Source organism: Aphelocoma coerulescens, assembly GCF_041296385.1.
Source record: "Aphelocoma coerulescens isolate FSJ_1873_10779 chromosome Z unlocalized genomic scaffold, UR_Acoe_1.0 ChrZ, whole genome shotgun sequence".
NCBI lineage: Eukaryota > Metazoa > Chordata > Aves > Passeriformes > Corvidae > Aphelocoma > Aphelocoma coerulescens.
Genome location: NW_027184085.1, coordinates 20,634,073 through 20,648,085, shown reverse-complemented (window position 1 = coordinate 20,648,085; position 14,013 = coordinate 20,634,073). Strand labels below are relative to the sequence as shown.

The following is a 14,013-nucleotide window of genomic DNA, read 5'->3' as shown; positions in this document are numbered from 1 at the left end:
ATGGAAATGTTATTTTTTTTCAAAGCCACCTTGGACACACATTATTTTACACATTGCAATTTTTATAGATTTTCCAGTTTTATAGAATACTGTGTTAAATACTGTTCTAAGAGTCAAATGTAACTTTTCTTTCATCTAGTAGTTCTGGAATCTGTTTTTAAAAATGTCAGATTTCTCAAACATGATCTGTTCATTATAGATCTATGCTTATTGTCTGTGGATCTAATATCAATCAATTGATACATTTTTTCTTAAAATACTTGATTTTTTATTTCATAAGGTAGAGTAGTCTGTAAAACTGTAGTTTGTTTCTCCAGTTTCTAGTATCCTCACCAGCTTTTATGCCATCTCAATGACAACAGGAAGCTGTTAGACTAACACAAGTACCTGCAGGACAGCTGTCAGAATGCAAAATCACTTTTTACCCATTCACACCTTTCCTTAAGACAGAACAGCTCTAACAGCAGATAAATTTCAGTTGTAGGTAGTAATCAGTTAGCAAGAAGCAAAGAAAAATAGCAAGTTTCATGTGGCAACATTTCCTTGACTGCTTTTAGAAGAGCAGAAATCTGCATCCTGGTGAGAATTTTTTTTTCCCTTCATATTTCTTCATAACTTAGCAACAGGTGAGAAAAATGCTGATGTAGAGCTTTAGAGGCCAAGCTGGTTTGGAATTCATTTAGCTGTGTCTAACAAGAAAGATAGGACACGAGGATTTTAAATGCAGATAGCCAAGCAGAAACCTGGTCTGTGAGATCTTTTAGATTTATATCTTTGGATCTTTGTACACATTTGGGCCAGGCTATCATAGTACCACATTAGTGCAATTGGAATGAATTTTGATAGAATCTCATTATGTGTTGAGAGTGTTTTATGGTAAGGTAGGTTAATGTGGATTTACTCATTTGCCAGCTCAGGTCACCACTTGCTACAGCAGTTTTTCACCGAGGAGTAATCATTAAGTGTCACCTGGAGGGTATCAGTTCAGTCAGGCAGTAGTTGGGAACACAAATTATTTTGCGGAAGTGCCGGAAGGAGGATGGAAAGAGGATGAATATGGCTCAAAGGATGACAATAAGACAAAGAAAAGTTGTGTATTGCTAATAGATCTACCAAAACTCTCAGCAAGGATGGTCAACCAGTGCAGATATAGCAATGGCCAAAGGAAATACTTTTTTCTGGAGAAAACGTTCCTTGAAGCACATAATAGCTGTTGTCTGCCAAGCTTATAATAGCTGTTGTCTATCAAGCTTTTAGGTAGAGTGAAAGATTGGCATCATTCCATTTATCAACTGAATTGTTCATAAGTGCTTTGCAATGGCTCTAATTTCACTAACATTATATGGAACTAATTACAGTTTTACTGACTGAGAATTCAAGGCTTGGAGAGCAGTCTCCGAGGACAGAGATTCCCATGAGATGAATAGAAACCTGCAATATCTGTTCATAGGAGAAAAAGACCAAGCCTAAAATTATTTTTAGTGACTGAAAAACAATTAGTATAAATTTCATTCCATGCAATGTGCGTGTATCTATTACTACTGTGTTTTGTTATAACAAAGACTGGGTGATTTCTGGAATCACAGTTTATTTTTCTTGTCATTATCAGGAGAGGAGTTAAAAGAAGCAAGATGGCCAACTCTATCTTTCAAAGGCAGGATTGTCTTTTGAAGATGGAGGAGAACCAAGAGTCTTAAATTATTTCAGTAACATCTATCACAGAAAATTCTTGGAGACACTCTATGATTGCCATACAGCAGGATTTAGATCTTAGACTACAACTTTGTAACTCTGGAAGGGAGCCAAAACTATCTTGGTCTAAGCAAGCCCATGCAGACAATATAGACAAAAATTAGAATTCATTCAGTGTTCTGGTCCAGACATCACCTGCCCAAGAATCAAGTGCTTATGCAAGCTAAATATAGGATACATCTATATATGCCTTGTATACCATCTGTGGCACACTGACCAGTTCTCTCATACTCCAGAAATGTAAAGTAACTTCTGAAAAAAAGTATAAACCAAGACTAGTTTTGAAAGATAAGATCACATCAATCGTATCAAAATTTAATATCTCTTTCTACAAATCAGTGGCGAAAATTTACATTCAGTATTATGTGTTCATTAAATTATACTAATATTTAAATTTTTTTTTTTGCTAACAGATAATTAAATAAAAAACACCTGTCCTCAAAGATTTCTTAAACTTTGAAAGTCTTACGTTTTACTTAAAAGGCTACCTACTTGAAAAAAAGACCAAAGATTTTCAGTAATCACGGGATGGCAATATGGCTTTGAGTGTTGACTTTGCAATTATTACTCTTTGTCTACCTCTCGAGTTATTTAAATATAATGAAATTGTAAAGGGCAGAATCAGCAGCAGATTTCCATTAACTTATTTGTAGAATATCTGATGAAATAAATGATTGTTCCAGTATTTTATAGCTGAGTATCTTCTGAACTCTTAAAAACAGATTTTGATAGGAGGATGGTTTTGATACATGAACAAATAGATTTTTCTCAGTATGGCTGCTGGATAATTATTCCAATGAATAAAATAATGCTTTGGAACACAAGACAATATGGGGGATAGTATGCATTAAAGAAACAGCAAATTACTACCACCAAGCAAAGGACAATTGAGTGTGATTAAAAGATTGTGCAAAATTACAAAGCCTTTTGTATGAAATAGAAAGTAAGACAGAGCCAACCTTACTTAAAAGATTGGAAAGAAGAAGATTTTATCAGGAGTGTGAGTGGCAAATCTGAATTTCCCTAACATTCAAGAAAGTTTTAATTTAGTAATTGCATTTGGCTTCATTTTAATTTTAAGCACTCCACTCCAAATCACACTTCTGTTACTTATGTCCAGATTCTCCAAATATTTATGCTTAGATCTGTAGACTACTGAGCAGTGTGCAGAGTTTACCCATTAATGTCAAGTAAAGTAAAGCAGCTTTTGTAACCTGTACAGAACTATATCCATGTGCTCTTAAAAATCAGTTTTTACTTATAAATATGAAGTAAGGATTCTGTTAGGATCCGGATTAATTGGAATGTAAATAATTAATGGTTAGATTGGTATGTATATGTAAAAATGCTCTGTGTTCTTTGTTAATCATTTTTACTATTGCTTTTTCCATATTTTATGGGTAATTTGGTATCAGAATTAAATAAAACTATGTATACTATAAATGTATTTATGTATATGATTGTTTATCTGTAACAGATATTCACAAATATTTATAATACATTTAATTTGTGATCATTAAGAGTAGCTTGTGTTATAGTCCACACTATTATTATGAATGAGGACGTTCTGTAACATTAAACACCAATTTTCAGAACCAGCGTTCTGGGATATTTTCTTCAGCCATTGAAGGAGTTGTGTTATAATGTATAAGTTGGGATATTTGGGAATAGATACTGTAACGGGAACATAAACTCTGAGAGATTTACATCCATGGTTTTTGCTTTTTCTCTTTATTGGTCTTGGATACAACTGTGATATCTGTGCTGAGGTGGTGATCCTGAGTTTTGTCTTGTTCAGTCTGTAAAGATTTAGGAACACTGAATCCCTGATTGGTGTTAATTTGGTTGAGCACTTAGCAGTGATAGCATTCTGAAATCTTAAGCTTTCCTAGAATGTTCTAGTATCCTTGATATCCTTTCAAACAGAAGAATAATTTGCTGTGCTGTGATATTAAAATACAAAAAAAAAAAAAAAAGTTTAAATTATATTGTAGAGTATTTTAAAATGACCTCTGGAGACACTACACTAGAATACTGGGATGAAATGACATCAAGCTTAGCTATTTTATAATTGAAACAAGTCCCAGTATGTCCCATAAAACTTAAGAAAATTAACCTAAAATTAGGAAAATGACAAAGTCATTGAACACTAGCAGTACCTTGTAGAGTAATAGAATGTAACGATCAGTTTGAGATCGTCTTATTTCTGTTGCAGACATTAAAGATTTATAAACCCCATGTTCAAGAATGGAAATGCTCTGCAGGGATATCCTGTAGAATTTTTGACTTGGTGTTTATGCTTCCTATATAAGATAAAATCACAGAGCACAATAGCAATTGTGAGTAGAAATTTTCTAAAATTGTGGATATGAAGGTATTTGGGGCATCCTTTCCTATCTTTTTTTTGAGTGTACACTTTTGTATGCCTGAATGATAGTAACTATTAGATAGATCTCTGTTTATAAAGTTCTCAAAAAACATTAATCTTCTTGGATCGTTTTGGTTAATTCCCTTAATTTTTTTTCTCAAGTATCTGGGTTTTGCTTTGATGGAACAAAGAAAGAGAGGAGAACAGGGACATACACACAAGAGTGTTGGACCATTCCCAAGTCCTGTAAAAGTTTTCTGGAAAGGTTATATGGTCCTCAGCCTGTATTCATCCTTTGCACAGCTTTGGTCAGACCTTTCATTACCAATGGAAAGTCTCTGGTTTTATTAATGTGTTTATAAAGATCATGCCATTTCTTTTCCAGGATACTTCAGTTCCCGCAATACAGTATCAGGGGTCAGTTTTGCTCAGCTGCTTGAGATAAATAATGGAACTGAAGCAGAAGGGAGGACAGAAGTAAATTTTCAGTCTAGAGCTTGTGGTATAATTTAGCTAATAAGAAAATGACTTCTCTGTAGTAATTTTCTCACTTAATTACTACAGCAATATTTCGTTATGATGCAAATCTGGTAATTAGACCAGAATAGTCATATTTTTCTATTCAGTACAAGAATTTTTGACTTGCTTTTCTGCCATTATATGTCTTGTAGAGCAGGTATAGATTCTAATGTACAAGTTTAGTGAATTTAAAGATTTAGAACTGATTCTGTAACCTAATTTGGGCAGGGGTCCATATGCCTGTGGAGAGAAGTCACTGAAGGTAGTGAGGTTTTTTAAATGCTGTGCCCTTGGCCATCTGTTTACAAGATCACAGTTTACAGTTGTCATGTAAACTCTGCAATATTGGAATCTATGAAAATGTTCCCATCATATGGCAATCCTAGCTCAAGCTGATGCCAAATGCTAAACTTCTCACTGCTTGTTTAAGAAAAGATCTATCTGCAGTTTAGTCCAGACATTGCAGAAAAATCAGCTTGTATGTGAGTTTCTTTAATATCGGAATTATTAACGTGCACTCCTCATATACGCAAAATACAACACTGAAATATTTGAAGAGATTGAAGAATATTTTCCCAACTTCTGCTAATAGAAAATATATATACTTGCAATAATTACATGGGTTAAAGGGGAAAGTGCACTACTTTTTATGCTAAAACTACACAGTTGGTATTTTAAAAGTAGATTTTGGCTGAGGGGATGCATGGGTGTGGTGTGTATGCATGCATGCAGGTGAATCACACCAAATTCCTTGGAATTTGTCACTGAATACCGTATTTTTTCCAGTATTTACCTGCTTCTTGTGTTAGTTGCTATTTGCCACCTTCTTGAACTGGTTGGCAGATGTTTGTTTCTTCATTTTTCCAAAGGACCTTTTGTAGTATTTTGAAGACTTGATCAAAATAGGATTAAAACGAGAACATAAAATGCGTATTTAAAGGAGGCTTTTTGCTCTTTTTTTATCTGGAGATGAAAAGTTTAGAAAATTGGAGATCTCCAAAAAACAGTGTAGAACATTCACTTCTGAAATTATGTTCCTTTGGCAAGGTACATGGAAAAGATTTGGAAAAAAACAGAACATAAGTGCTGGCAAAATTGGTAGGAATGTCGGAAAAAAATTTTAAGTGTTGGCATAAGAATTCTTTGAAAATCTTCACTTATTCACATGTGAAATGAAAATAAAAAAGCATCTGTCCTCTTTTATGCACACTGACCCAATAAAACTGAATAATTATATTTAGCAAAGTACAAAGTTTTCTAAACAGAACTCTGTCTGCTTTTGGCTTTCTTTGTTATTTATTCCACTACACTAGAATATTGTGGTTAAATATGGGCATATTTTGGAAAAAAGCCATCAACCACTGAACAAAACAGTGAATATAAAAAGAAGAAAATACTGAAGTTTTCAAAAATGATTCTTTTGGCTCTAACATGAAATTTTAAAGACTAAATATTAATACAATAAATAAGATCTTGGACCCATGCAAATTTTTTCACTCTCCCTAGTATAGGTAAATTTGAAGTTCCTGCAGAATTTTTACCTCTGTAACAATTTTCTTCACTCAAATGAAAGGAAAGCTTGCATATTAAGGTCCTGATCCTGTTAAATAAACATTTTGCCATGTTGAAACTCAAATGTGTTTTATTTTTACATAAGCCAATTGAGCTGCTCATATCTCTAAGATTATACTTAGCTGTTTGAAGGATCAGAAGAGTCATTGCAAATTGTAAACTGAATTTCTTGTATTTGCTTAATTTGTTTATTTTTCATTTTATTACCAAATGTAGCTGTTCTTCAGTGAAAACAAACAGGAATCCTAAACCAAAAATGAAAATCAGTCTTGTGTGGCTCAGAAATTATCACACTTTTAAAAAAGGATAATTCGTGAAATTATTTCACAATTTAAAATAAGCACTTTTTAAAAATAGTAATGATGAAAAATTATTTTAATTTCTTAATTCCCTCTAAATATTTTCTCTTGTTAATATGGGTGTACCTTCTTACTGTCTGTTTATTGCAATCATATTTGTTTCACACCCAGCACTGTTAAAAGTAAGAACTAGATACGTAATATCATTACTGTGATTTACAGCCAGTAGAATTCCTAATTGATTTGGTCCTTTATGTTGAACAGTTCGGGCCGTGGTACTTGCCTTGATAATGAGCCTCCCAAGCGTGACTTTCTTTATCCAGCTGTGGCCCCAGGTCAGGTGTATGATGCTGATGAACAGTGTCGCTTCCAGTATGGAGCAACATCCCGCCAATGTAAATATGGGGTAAGAAGTCTTAATCCTTATGCTGAGTGTTCTGCTTAGTCATTTGTATATATTCCTTTAGAACATAAATCTTTAGTTAGTTGTAGTAGTGGGTTTCAGATTGCCAATAGCATATCCGGTGCCATCATTTGTAAGCAAAGGGTTCATTTTAATCCTTATGCTGCATCTTTTGCTTGAGCCATTTGTATGTGTTGTACACTAAAATGTGGGTAATGATGAGCCAGGTAAGCTGTTCCTTAACTGTAGGGGAAAAAAGAGCCCAGAACACTCAATCCTGATTCTTGTAAAGTGTAATAGCGAATTTTCCCTGATTTCAGTTAGTTGAGATCAGGTTTATGTTGTATTAATCTTGAAACATAAAGTCTGTTGTGTTGGCTTTAACCTTTGAGTATAAAGCTACAGTTTGAACTTACTTTTTTACTTGTCTTGATTTATCAGATCTGATTTTATTTTCTTGTTTGTTTGTTTGTTTGTTTGTTCTTCCCCTGACATTGAGACTGTTGCATCTCACATTATTCAGATATCTTTTTTGAAAAATGAATTATGGTTATGGAAACAGACAAAAATGAAGCTAGATAGCTGAGTAGAATACTGACTAGCAAAGTACTAGCAGAGATTTGGCTGAAAGTACCAGTGTGCAATAATTAAAGTAAATAAATTTACAGTAGAAATAAAAACCTTCACATGTAGGTCATTGTGTTACAAATGTTTACTTAAAATCTTCCAGCCAAAAGTATGTAGTTAAAGGACACATTCTGCTAGGCTTCTTATGAAATAATCAGCTGAGACCACACTAAGTAAACATTAAGAACATATCTTATGGTTTAAAAGTAAATAGTTTTAGTAATTTAAAATTTTTAGATTATTCAGATAAAATAATGAAATAATACAAAGAAATTCCATTTTTAATATCTCTGGGGTGATAAATGCAGTATTATTCTTGGGATGCCTCTTTGGCAGATTGCATTTTGGAAAGGATCTAAGAGCTATGTAGCTTGTTGACTAGCTCTGGGTCTTCTGATTCCTCATCAAGCCTCTTTTGGCCTTTACTGTTCCTCTTTAAGTTCTCACTTCCCGTCACTATTCTTTTCTTTAATGGCCCTATTTCCTGTCTCTTCATCTAAGTCATACCTTTTTTTAATTTTCTTTTTTTCTTACAAATTTTCACCACAATCTTTTATTTTCAGACTAGGGAAATCTGCAGGTATTTAATCTATGATTTATAGCACAGTCTCTGGAGACATATTGCATTTTAAATTAAACTGGAAAGTTCATAATGTGCAAAACCTGGCTTTTCCACATATATGTAGGTTTTTTTAAACACTGTTAAACTATGTAACCATTGTTATGATGATCCTGCTGCACAGAACATTTTCTTTCTTAACCCAGTTTCTAAACCAGAAATAATTGGAAGTAATGAAGATGTGTAGGTTATCTTTGCTTTTTGCCGTCTGCTTTCTTTTTTCTTAAAAAGATTTTTTTTTTGGATTCCCTTAGAGTTAAAGAAAAGACGTTGACACTTAATTGAGGCAGTGTCTTCATGAAGGGAAGCTTCATTACCACACCTCTGAATTGATAGAGTATTGTGTTCCGTCAGTGTGCCATCAGTGTGAACATAACTTTCAAGTGTCTCAGAAAATAACCACCCTATTTTTGATCATAGGATTCAAACTGCATGTACTAATAAATAAGGTATTGTAGAAGTCTGGTAATATCCATTCTAGGAAATAATATGCATTTAAAATAGTATCTACATTTTAAAATATCTGTCATGGCCATAATGCTCTGCAAATGTGACCATGGTGATTGTTATCTTGGAGATTTGAAGTGATAATTTTGAAGAAGCAGCCTTTGGGAGATGGTGGTGCAGATGAAAAATACCTCCCTAAAAAGGATTTATTTACATAAAAAAGGATTTTAGGACTGAATAATGAAACTAAATCTAAATCCCAGGATGAGCTAAATTGAATGCTCAACTCTGTTATTATCAAAAGTAAACAGTCAGTGCTTTGGATATTTCTTTTCGATGTACTATTCACGTGAAGATGCCATTAATAGTTCATGGATCTTTTTCTAACAGACAAATGTGTAACTATGGTAGAAAAACATAGAAAAAAATACCTAATTAACAGTGAATGTGGTTCATATACTAGCTCCTTTCAAGCATTTATTTTAGCCCTTCTTATTTAAAGTGTCTAGTAAAAAAGGGTGTAGAGCAGGTTTTCCAACAGGGCGTTTAGTGACCCAAAAGAAAATAAATTCCAAATTTCAGAGAAAATTGCTTGCTTTTTTCCCTTGCTCATGTTCTTTACTGGCTTTTAGTAGCAAGCCATGACAAGAGAAACAGTTGAACTCTCAAATCAAAGGCAAAAACTCTTCAAGTCTCCTATGGGCTGTGATGTACCTGTTGATATAATTGATGTTTTTAAAGTTACTTGGAAAATCTTCACTTTTTTCTGCTTAGGAATTTTGCCATAATCTTCTAACCTTTAGAAAAATTACCTCTTTCAACCATGTAGCTTTAATGTTAATCTGTGTTTCTTGCCTTTTCTCCCTTATCTTCTCATCCACTCCCTCTGGATCTCTAGTTAAACTCTTTGTTGCTTTAGATCATAGGTAATGTCCTAATTCTGCAATGAATTTTTCACAGTTAAAGTTGGAGCTGTTCTTATGTAGGAACTTGAAGTTAAATACGTGGAGAGGTGTTTGACCAATTAAAGCATCAGAACTCAATTACAAAAAGGGACCACAAGTTTCTGCTTTTGTGTGTGTTTGTTTACTGAAAAGGGGACAATTTGGCATAAAAAGGAGCTCTTCAGTAGTTTTGGTGCTATTTTAAGGGCTACTCCTGGTTAAACTGTTCAGTTACATTTGGACAGAACTCTTCTAGCAAAAGCATTGCAGCTATTGGTCAGATTTCTCTGTGTTGTTAAGCACATTAAGTGAGACATGAATTCAAAGTGATGCCTTAGCTGTTTGAGCTGAAAAAATAAAGCTATATTTTAGCAAGTAGACAGTGACCCTTTAGTGTTACACGTGCATTGTTCTTTATACTATACTATGCTATTCTATATACTGTTCTGTATCCCTTCTGATACAGGGACAATTTAACAGAATTTAGGTGAAGATATGGGTATTTTGAATAAAGAAGTGAAAAGCAATGTCTCAAGCTATTTCAAATATTTCAGTTTTAGGGTATATTTTCACACTCATTAGAATGTTAAATTTATGACTTCTGGTGAGCCAAATTCTAATGGTGGAAATTGTGCCATTTAATACTGATGCATAGCTTTTTCCTAAAAGCAGTACATGCTTTCAGGTATCTTACTGGATTCACTGCAGTGGAAGACTTTGAGGTTGTTAGAAACAGTGCTAGTTCCTCTTCAGTTGCGTAACTGCTGGATATCCTATGTCTCCTAGGATGATGCAGTGTGGATTTTCTTCTGCTGATTGTCAGATGTGTCTCAGTTCTCTGCTCTGTTTGTGTGTTAGCTCCACTGGTAGTTCAGAACCTCCTTTAGTCTTTTGATTTAGGTGATTGTAAGGGGAACTTCTTCATTGACTTCTGATATCCTTTGAGCATCTGCCTAGTAACAGTTGGCTGTTGACTGTCTCTGGGTTAACTCAGGAAAGAATTCCACTCTTGACTTTCAATTTCTCTGCCTTATGACTTTAAATAATACCTGGAAAATGCCTGACTGTAACTTACTGATTTTGTAGTTCAAAATAATACTTTGCTTTAGAGCTGTTCCCTACATTTTTAGGACTAAAACCTCAGATATTTAAAAAGTAGTTAATACTTTATGCATATGGTTGGTACTGCTGTGTTGCATTTTACGATCTGCGAAGCTGCTGGCTGCTAGCAGCAGGGTTTCAGAGATAGTAGCTTGTAATTATTTGGTATATATTTTTTGCATTTTATGCTTTTCCACCAGAGCTGGTCAGCTGACTTCCAAATCTAGCAGAGTAAACACATCACTATACACCTATAGCTCTACAATATTTCCACTAGAGCAAGAAACCTGAGTTGCAATTGACCCTTGTAATCAGGTCATACAAATGTTTGTGAATTAAACTGTCACTTTTCTCATTAAATACTGATGTGGTTTACTCCAGTTAAATAATGAGCAGTAGTATTAAGATTGGTGTAGGGGTTTTATAGGAAGATACAAGGAGATCCTCGGAGCTGGTGATTTTTCACAAGGAAAGGCAGAGATGCCACTGGTGTGTATTTGCACCAAAGCTACTGGTTTCCTTTTGTTCTCTCACCATTGATACTATGCCTAGCATCATGCATTTAGTTGAATTTGGACATAATATCCGATAACTTACCTTTTTTGACCACAACTTCATATATCATACCATAACTAAGTCGCTTTATACTTCTTGTTTGTTAGCTGAGAGCAAGTAGTTTCAGTAGATGGATTTACATTGCATTGTTCATGAAGTGGTGTTAAAAGTATGTGTAAGGAAAGAAAGGAATTGAAGATCCTGGTATTGTACTCTGTCATTTTTTATCAACCTTCCTTTTTTTTTTTTTTTTTTTGCTTCCCGAGATCTGGCCAGTCAGTTGAAAGAACTCTCATCACTATTGTGCAGGCCTCCAGTGTTAAATATTAAAATTTTCAAACTTTTCTTGTATAAGGACATACAGGATTGTGTTGTAATTAAATGAATTTTGTTCTCTCTTTTTCTGAGTTTATGATGTATATAGCCAAGGGAAGTCCCAGAAATTTTCCTCTTTCTGGAACCTAAAGTACTTTTGCATCCTTTTTTAAACAAGCTCCCGCAGTCCTCTTTTTTTCTTCCTTAGGACTATCTGGTCTCCAAACCTCCTTCTCTTTTCCTTCTTTTCTGTCTTTGTTTTTCTCTTTCTCTCTCATAGAGACAAAGATGTCAACACCAATGTGCCTGCACCTTATGAATGCTGTTAAAAAAGTGCAAGGAGAAGTTGGTGACCAGAACAGGAGGAGTGCATTAGATGATTGTAGAAGCAGTAACGAGATTCCAGATACCAGAATGTTATTTGAACAAATATGAATAGGTTGTGTGAGTTTGAAAGGGAAGATGGTACTGGGAGGTGATTGACTTTGTAGGGTTCCTGTAGTTTCCCTAAGGTTCACATAAGCACCCAATATTTAGGAAAGAATGTTGGTAGCATAATATGAAGGTGTGACTTAAGTTTTGTATTCTTTTTCACATTCTTTTGGCATGTTGTGATTCATACCATGCTGCACCCCTCAGTGAGCTTTTGTGAAGCACTAAAATGGTGACTTTTGGGTGCTTATCTGAACAAAACCTTGAACCTTCTGGAGTTCACTTACTGATAAGGGTCTTCTAGTTTTAGTCAAGTTGTCAGCTGCATTTCAGCAATGAGGCTGAAAATACTCTATTGATGATTTTCAGGTCTGAATTGCAACTCTAATTATTTTTATGCTGTATTTTAGCAATGCTCATCAAGAGGTGCAGCATATTATAAATTAAACATGCTGAAGTAACAGACAAACCTAATTAGGATTTTAAAATTTTATGAACAGAAGGTGAACCTCCCAAATTATCACAATTTAATATGCTTTTTGAATGTATTTCCCATCTTACTTTTTTTAAATTTTATGGGCTGAACTGCTAACATTTGTTGGAAGCTTTCATTAGTTTTGAAAACAAGAACAGCACAGTAATTTGATCTCTGTTCATATTACTGAGTTTTCATTGTGCTGTATTGTAACAATTTATGATGATTATGATATAGGATGCTTAGATGTTACATAATTTGAAATGCCTATATGTAACTCTGCATGATGCAACAGAAAGAGGCTCCATCATTTATAATACTTAGGCAAAAAGAAGGTAATTTGATTTGCTGTGTTTTTTTCTCTAGATGGGTTCAGCTTTGTTTAATTTACTGCAAATACAAGCATCCGAATTCCAAACTGAAGTCATGGAGCCCTAAGATACACCGTTACAGGTTGTCATCTATCTTGTCTTGATCTTGTGAAAGGCCTCAGCTTCAGTTTATGTTTCCAGGATTTTTAAAACTTTTCCCTTGTTTGCTTTACAAATTAGTAGTTGCTAAATCCAGACGTTTGGAGACTGACACTGAGGTCATTTATTAATTTTCAGATTATGCTTCTTTCTCTTAGTTTCATTAAATTATTCAAAAAATATAATATTGGCAAAAGAGATATTAGCTTCATCCTTCTCCATGGAAGAAAAGACTGCCCTAAAAGGGTCACCTGTTGTGGGTGGGTGTGGGTGGGTGAGTGTGCGTGCTTGTATGTGTGAGTGTGCGAAAAAAAAGCAGTATACTTTATATTAGTGATTTTGGGCCTGACTTTTTCAGGGCAGTTTCTCATATGTTTTTAAGGCTGGCTTATTAAAAACTATCGATTAGAGATGTTGCAGATATTGAGGGTAGTAAGGAAATAGCTCCAGTCAATGACTATCCTAGTAGCGGCTATAGGGATTGTGGGGTTGACCTGGAGAGCAGGTCAGAACTTCTTTGTTTTAACTTTCCAAGGTCAGTTGAAAATAAAGACGACATAGCCATAGGAGTACCTGGTATAATTCAATTTTCATTTAATGGAATAACAGCACAGATGGATTTTTCTTCTTTTTAGGTATCTCATTTGTTTTCAAATTACTGTCAATGTTATTTTTCATTACATGTACAGGGTGATAAAGAATATACTGCAGACTCTATGTTTTCTTTTAAATGCAGTACAGCAGGGAAAAATAAACAAGATCTTAAATAAGTTTGGCTGTATTTAAAAGATATTACAAAAACCCTTTCATTTCTTGGGTTTAATATAAATTACGTCTACAAATTGATACATTGGGTTATTTTTGTGAATCTTTGGTGCTATGAATAGTTTTTCTTTGAGGAAATATTCTGTTGATTTTAGGATATTGTATATCTGTCTCAAGCAGAACTCCTTCCTGATTTAAGTAGAGGTTTTTGCTCCAACATTAATAGCATGATAAAGCCCATAGTAATTTTACACTACTATCATTTTGTCTTTAGGGATTTACTGAGGTAAATTCCTGCTGAAATTATGGTCTGAAAAAGGACTCTCAGACTATGTCAGTAATAACATGTA

The 14,013-nt window shown here is 34.1% G+C and overlaps 1 protein-coding gene across 1 annotated transcript in view; it reads left to right on the top strand.

Annotated features, from left to right (window-relative positions):
• Positions 1 to 14,013, top strand: part of ADAMTS6 (ADAM metallopeptidase with thrombospondin type 1 motif 6) — a 148,865-nt gene that overhangs the window by 78,716 nt on the left and 56,136 nt on the right. Inside the window, exon 11 of the mRNA XM_069001962.1 lies at positions 6,775 to 6,916. Within this exon, the coding sequence (XP_068858063.1) occupies positions 6,775 to 6,916 (142 nt within the window). The remainder of the gene's footprint in view (positions 1 to 6,774; positions 6,917 to 14,013) is intronic.